Source organism: Sardina pilchardus, chromosome 7, assembly GCF_963854185.1.
Source record: "Sardina pilchardus chromosome 7, fSarPil1.1, whole genome shotgun sequence".
Taxonomy (NCBI): domain Eukaryota; kingdom Metazoa; phylum Chordata; class Actinopteri; order Clupeiformes; family Clupeidae; genus Sardina; species Sardina pilchardus.
The window spans coordinates 28,849,226-28,856,725 of NC_085000.1; the positions used below are offsets into that span (position 1 = coordinate 28,849,226).

The 7,500-nt window shown below is 50.7% G+C and overlaps 2 protein-coding genes across 2 annotated transcripts in view; one reads left to right on the forward strand and one right to left on the reverse strand.

The window, feature by feature from the left end:
* LOC134086922 (leucine-rich repeat and transmembrane domain-containing protein 1) overlaps window positions 1-5,773 on the forward strand; it is a 7,915-nt gene extending 2,142 nt beyond the window's left edge. The window contains exons 2-3 of the mRNA XM_062540114.1: window positions 1-541; window positions 5,112-5,773. The exon at window positions 1-541 is cut by the window's left edge and continues 62 nt beyond it. Coding sequence (XP_062396098.1) covers window positions 1-541; window positions 5,112-5,653 — 1,083 coding nt within the window. The 3' untranslated portion in view covers window positions 5,654-5,773. The remainder of the gene's footprint in view (window positions 542-5,111) is intronic.
* Window positions 1-7,500, reverse strand: part of cacna2d3a (calcium channel, voltage-dependent, alpha 2/delta subunit 3a) — a 161,179-nt gene that overhangs the window by 41,289 nt on the left and 112,390 nt on the right. The window lies entirely within an intron of this gene.

The following is a 7,500-nucleotide window of genomic DNA, read 5'->3' on the forward strand; positions in this document are numbered from 1 at the left end:
CCCAAGGAGTGCGCGTGCGACCCCGACGCCAAGACGGTGGACTGCCGCGGCCGCGGCCTCTACGACATCCCGCGCCACCTGCAGGCCGACACGCTGGAGCTGCACCTGCAGGACAACCGCATCCGCGGCCTGGGCTCCATGGCGTTCCGCGAGACGCCGGCGCTGCGCGTGCTGGACCTCGCCAACAACTCCATCACGTCGGTGTCGCCCAGCGCGCTCCTGGGCCTGCGGGCGCTGCGGCGGCTCAGCCTGGCGCACAACGGCGTGCGCGAGCTGGACCGCCGGCTGCTGGGCTCGGTGCGCAACCTCACGGCGCTGGACCTGTCGCACAACGCCATCGCCGGCTTGCCCGGCGCGCTGGCCGACAGCATGCGGCAGCTGCGGCAGCTCTCGCTGCAGAACAACAAGCTGCAGAAGCTGGACCGCAGCCACCTGGAGGCGCTAGAGAGCTTGGAGGGGCTGCAGCTGCGGGGGAACCCCTGGCGCTGCGACTGCCACATGATCGCCCTCAAGCTCTGGCTGGAGACCTTCCTCTTCAAGGGTAGGTGGCTCAGAGAGAGAGGGGAGGGGGGGGTCACTGGGGAGAGTGTGGGAAAGGGGGCACTATTTGGCTACTAACGTGGAGAATTCAGATATTATTGAAAATGGATGTTAAGAGGTATACTGAGCTAACTCATTGAAAGCTAAAGTTCAGTGGGGAGATTGTGGGAAAGGGGGCACTATTTGGCTACTAACGTGAATTCAGATCATCTTGAAATGGACGTTAAGAGGTATACTGAGCTAACTCATTGAAAGCTAAAGTTCAGTGTATTTACAGTGCACTGAGCTAACTTGCAAGTACACTAAGCTGTGTAAGCTCACTGAGCAAAAATAGTATACTGAGTGAAGCAATACTCATAGGAGAGGGTACAGGATCTGTAAAGTGTGTGGCACTGATTCAAAGTTTGGCACCGCTTTGTACGAGCTCAAAGATTTCGTTCCGATTAGTCGGGAAGTTTAGGGGAGTGCTTTTTTGTGCAAGGTCAAAATTTGCTCCAATTAGCCTCTTTCAGTGGCTGGCTGTCTCCCTGGGAGAAGCGGAGAGGGAAAAGAGTCCATCTCGGAGTTGAGCTGCACTGTAAGGCGTGAGCATGCGCTTTGTCTCTGCCGAATCTGTCTGGATGTGTGCAGGCTTCGGCCGTAGGTGGTATCGATCGATCGTTTTTGTCATGAGTGGGCTGGTAGGCGCAGCTTCGACCGGCGGCCTCCAGACCGAAACAACATGTTAAGAGGCACAAAAGGGCAATATGAATATAATATCTGAGATCGCAGAACTTCTCATTCTATTTAAAGATTAGTGACGCCACTTGGAAAGACGGAAGCGCTGAGAGATAGCATTCTGCCAATCCCTGAGAGAGAGGGTGAGAGTGAAAGAGAGAAAGAGAGAAAGAGAGAGAGAGATAGATAGAGAGAGGGAGATACAGAACTTGATGCTGGAGAGAATCTGAGTCAGACTATGGGGTTTGTTACTGACACCATCGGGGGCTGATCAGCTCCCTGGAGAGGTTCTGAGAGCCTCCTCCTCCTCTTCATGGCTTCGGCGCACGGAGCCGCGGCGGGGTGGCAGAGACATGCGTGACGTGACCACGCCGAGTGGGCTTGGATTACACAGGGGTCAGGGCTGGCGCTGCCGCGCCCGCGCCCGCCTTTTTAAAATAGACCCACTTCAAAGGCACAGGACCTGACGGCGTTGAAAGCTATGCACCAGCCAGAACTGATACTCAAAGCACGCTAACACCGATACGTCAGTTATGGCTAGCAGCGCTTTTCTGTCATCCTTTGCTTGCTGAGATTTCCTCTTGGGCATGCACCATTGGGGGGTGGGGGTGGGGGGTGGGGGGGGGTTCAGCGCTTTATCAGGACACAAGCAGGTTGCCATCACCTGATGGATATCACTGCGGATGTCAACAACAATTTGTCATCGCAGCAGGCTAAAGCCCACAACATGTGGTAGAAATGACACAGGTATAAACCACTGAGGAGCAACAGGGACACGGGCCACGGGCACATAACTCATACATACACAAACACCAAAGGCAGCTAGCCTTTTTGATGATGAGGGAGAGCCATTCATCCAATCCCTTCTCGCTAATGAGGTCGGACTTCAGAGTGAGGGCAGAATATCCATAAATTACAGTGTACTTTATTATGATCACTGTGATCGGCCATCAAGAATGAATGCTGGCTCTAAGCCCCAACACACTGGACTAGAAGTTGCTGTTAAAAGTCTCTGTAGCCCTCAGGTGAGAGCACTGCCCTCCATCTCTCACAGGACTCCATCAGACAGGACACTGTTGTTGCAGGAGGTGTCTGTTTTGGTCTTCTGTACGGGCAGTAAGCGTTTAACTGGTTTAAGTGCACTGTGGGCACTTCACGTTTTGTGCACCTGCTACTCCTCACGTTTTTGCAGAGGCGCCCCAAGCACCTTGGATTGAAAAGAAAGAGAAGTTCAACTCCAAGCAGAGACGCGGCCAACGTCATCTGTGTTTTTATAAGAAATCATACTGCTCTTTGCGCTTTAGGAGTGGCAAGCTGCCTCGTGTCTAATCGCGTTCTTAATCAGCTTCATGTCTCCATGCTACTCTTCTTCAGGCATCCTGGTCTGTGTTGCGTTTCCTTAGCATCAGCGCTAGCTAGCCTTCGCATTGCTTGGTAGCACTGAGACGTTGACCTGGTTTTTGCTGGCACTGCTACAGCTCACCTCTGAGGGAAATGAGAGCCAAGATGGCGGGTGGGTGAGCGCGAGAGGAGCGCGGCGTGATTGGCTGGATGTGGTGGGCACTGAGGTGTGAATGTCATCAGTCACACGGCCACTCTGAAGGAGGACGAAGCCATCGCGGCTCAAAGTGGAAAAAGTCCAAAGCAACTGCTCATTAAAAGAAATGCACAGATAAACATAGAAAAGAGGGTGGAGGGCAGGGAGAGGGGATATGCAAGGGAAAGAGAGAGAGAGGGAGAGAGAGAGAGAGAGAGAGAGAGCGAGAGAGAGAGAGAGAGAGAGAGAGAGAGAGAGAGAGAGAGAGAGAGAGAGAGAGAGAGAGAGAGAGAGAGAGGGAGAGAGACGGGAGAGCGAAAGAGCAAGAGAAAGAACATCCTGTCATGCAGTGTAATGCAATTTGAAAATGCAGTGGCTTTGGTCCCAGCCCCCACAGCAAGAGAGGCGATCGAGATTAAAGCAGCTAAAAATGCTGTCCAATTAGCTGACGGAGGGAGAGAGAGAGAGAGAGAGAAGGAGAGAGAGAAAGAGAGAGAGAGAGGAGAGAGAGATGAGTGGTTGAAAGAAAGAAAGGGGGTAGAGGGGCTGTAGCATTATTAATATTATTTTTATCAGATGAGTAATGTGAACGCTATGTCACAGCTGTTCCTTCTAGAGACACACACACACACACACACACACACACACACACACACACACACACACTGCACAAGCCCTACAGTCAAATTCAACAGCACACTCTAACCCCATCATCATATGCAGATTAATTGAAATCCACAACAGGAATCTTAGATCAGCCGTTTGCCTTAAGCAGATCTGAAGGGTAAAGGCCTCCCACAACACAATAGATGGACCGAGAGAGACAGACCAAAGTCAGCCAACTGCATGTGCTCAGCAGCCTAATCTCCCAACGAGCCATCTTCATTTGTCTTCACCAACGTATAAATAGAGCCGTTAGACAGGCACCAGAGCAAGCGTCCCATGGCTACATTAAATCATTACCAGCAAACAGACCGTGAAGCATTCGGGGCTAAGAAATGCAACAAAATGAAATTCATGAATTCAACAAATTAGCTGTGTAGGTTGTTGTGAGTGTGTGCATGTGTGTGTGTGTGTGTATGTGTGTGTGAGAGAGAGAGCGTGTGTGTATGTGTGTACACACACATCGGAGAAAAACACTAAAATCTCCCCTGCGACATTGGGGATGTTCTCCTCACTTGACGGACTTTTCCCAGCAGCGTCCCGCTCCGAGCGAGGAACACCGCTGCTCCTGCCTCGCCTGCCACTGACCTCAATTCACAGCGCCGCTCCTCGCCGCTCGCAACTCAAACGGCACGCATTCCAAAACCATTCAGGCCAGCCAGCGCACAAAAAGAACACACACACACACACACGCACAGAAGCAGACTGATAAAAGAGACAAAAAAAGGAGGAGGTGAAAGGAGAGAACGACTGAATGACAGAGAAAGTAGGGAGGAAAATGTTCTCCGGGAGAGAAAGAGAGAAAGAGAGAGAGAATGAAAAGCAAAAAGAAAGAAAGGAGGACAAAAAGACAAAGACAGACAGACAAAAAAGAAAAGAAAAGAAAAGAGTGAAGATGAAATAAAGATGTGTTGTGACTGCTCTTCCGGTCTCCTCACAATAAAATGGTGCCTTGATGAGCACGCGCTCGGCGGGGTGCCTGACGTGACCTGTAGATGTTAACGTCTCGTTAGCTCTCCTCAGGTAATTGACATTTATTAGCATCGGAACGAGATCAGCGAGCTGCTTAACAGCTGTGTGCGTATCCGCTCCACTCAGGCCTCATTACAGAAGAGGAGGAGATCACACACACACACACACACACACACACACACACACGGCTGGCTGGAACCTCCTGGTGCGGGAGCAGCTGGTGTGGTCTGCGTGTGGTCTGCGGGGGGAGACGGAGGCTACCTGTCAGGTGCCTGCGTTTGACTGGGCATGCATTGACAGCCACTACAATACAATAGAACACAAACAACACAGCGTGTGGCCTCGAGTGAGTGCTATTCCCCGCTCACGGTACTCAGGTGTCAGGGCACCGCTGTGTTTACGGTGATGGCGATGGCTCGGGCTGTAGTGGAGCGCAAACACCCTCCAAACAACGCAGCTGAGATAGACCGCAAAACCACATGGAGTCTGACTGTGCACATTGGGAACACATTCCTGTTGAATACGCTTTAAAACAATACAAAACGGTGTCAATTCAATTTAATTGACATTTACCTGACATTTATTTATATTTTCCTACATTTAAAGTGTTTCTCTTAACGCTGCATTACCTTCATAATGTGCCAATAGCAATTCATGCTTGATATATTTCTCGCTCCTATAGGTGGTGTGGTGGACGAGGTCACCTGCGCCCAGCCCGACGCCATGAAAGACAAGGACCTCCAGCAGGTGCCGTACGAGCTCTTCCACTCCTGCATGGCCACCAGCTACCACTACCTGTTCGCCAACCTGCGCCACCTGGAGTCCGAGCACCGGCACCGCGACGACCACCTGCACCTGCCGGACCTCGGGGGCATCGGCGGCGGCGGCGGAGGAGGAGGAGGAGGAGGAGGAGAGGGGGGCGGGGGCAGCTCGCTGCCCGAGTGCGAGCCCAAGCAGCGGCCGCGGCCCGTCAACCTGCGGCACGCCATCGCCACGGTGGTGATCACGGGCGTGGTGTGCGGCATCGTGCTGCTGATGATGCTGGCGGCGGCCGTCTACGGCTGCGCCTACGCCGCCATCATGGCGCGCTACCAGCGCGACCTCAGGAAGGCCGAGGAGCGGGCGACCGCCGCCGCCGTGTCCCTGCCCGACAAGGACGAGAAGGAGAAGACGCCGGGGGGCAAGGCGGACGAGAAGGAGCCGCTGGAGAACACCATCGCCTGAGCTGAGAGGGCACGAGTGTGTGTGTGTGTGTGTGTGTGTGTGCGCACACGGGAGGGCACGCACGTGACGCCGTAAGGGATGGGATGTGACTGGAGTCCTGTGAGCAGACGATGCAAAGACGCTGACACCATGTAAGACCTGTTGCCATCAGGCACACACACACACAGACACACAGATACACACACACAAACACACACACACACACACAATATTCATACTCACACACACACACACACACACACACACACACACACACACGCAATATTCATACACAAACTCATACATCCACAAATTTACTTCTTTGTTTGTGTCCACAATTCAGGACTAATACACATACAGGACACACATTTGAAAGGTGCAAACCTGACGTGATTTAATCATATGACTTTGTTGACAATAATAAAACAAGAGCACATCAGATGTTATGGGTGCACACAACACCTTCTTCTCCAAATATGGCTACTTGGCTACTTGGCACACACACACACATACACAGGCAAAACATGACCAAAAACAACCTACACACACACAGAGAAACACACATGTACATTCTGAACTTCTACCTTTTCCATTGGATATGGCAACAAAAGCACACACACACACAATTCCTGATTATACATAATATAAGAACTCTGAAAACTCCAGACACAAGTACAGCACAAACACACACACAAACACACACACACACACACACACACACACACACACACACACACACACACACATACACAGTATCAAGGCACTCACCCATGCCTGCATTTTTTTAGACTGCAGATAGGACTGGACTTGGTGCTGAGCAGTCTGGCAACTAAACACACCTTGCACACACACACTTGGCCCTTTGCTCCTCGTCTTTGCCCCTTTAATACATACAGTGCAGGCCTCCGGTGGATCCCTGGGATGCTGGGACATTTGGACCCTCACTGGAACGATGTTGGAAAATGTGAAATGGATTTTTGACATACAGTATGCTGTGTGCGGTGTAGGCCAAAGATACGTAGAAAAAAAAAAACATATCAGTGACTCTTCCATGACGATAAACCCAAAACAACGAGCCCGTTTCCCTTTTAAAGCACAAAAGGCATTATGTACATATCTGCCGTAGTAGTGGACAGATTGTTTTTTTTCTTTTTGTTTACTTTTTTTTCCTGGTTGTTGGTTGAGTGTCATTTATTAGTCAAGTGGAATTTTCTATTGTGTGTCTAAAATGGGCCTATCAGGGTTTGACTGGGAAAGTAGGCAGCTGCTAACTGTGCATATCTTGTGTTCCTGTGTGTCATGAGCAGGGTTGTGTATACTCTAGAGATCTAGAAGGTGTGTCTATCTGGGATAGCCGGAACCTCAGAGGTCAGAGACGATGTGTACTGTATGATTGGTGTACACTGGAGGACCGAGTGTGGCCATTTCTTTGTGTTTGCATTTGGGAGGATCTGTGTGTTTGCATTTGTCTGCATCTCTATGTATGTATGTGTGTGTGTGTGTGTGTGTGTGTGTGTGTACAATTGTATGTGTGTGTGTGTGTGAGCGTATGTGTGTGTGTGTGTGTGTGTGTGTGTGTGTGTGTGTTAATTGTGTCTAAATGAGTATATCATTTGGTCTGTTCCTGTTTGTTCGCAACTGAGTAGAGCAACTGTTTTAGCAATAACATCTTTAGTCTACGACTTTCCGCAAAAGACTAACACTGTCTCGTTAAGCAATACTGGGTACGGAGAATTAAACAGGACAGAATGGGAAGAAATCTCATTTGGATTTTTTTTTGAGTGTGGCATTTTTGCCCATGCCTTGGTTTGACGTGACCACAGACAGTAAACAGGACCTGCCCACAGATTTGGCGTGCTGGTGGAGAT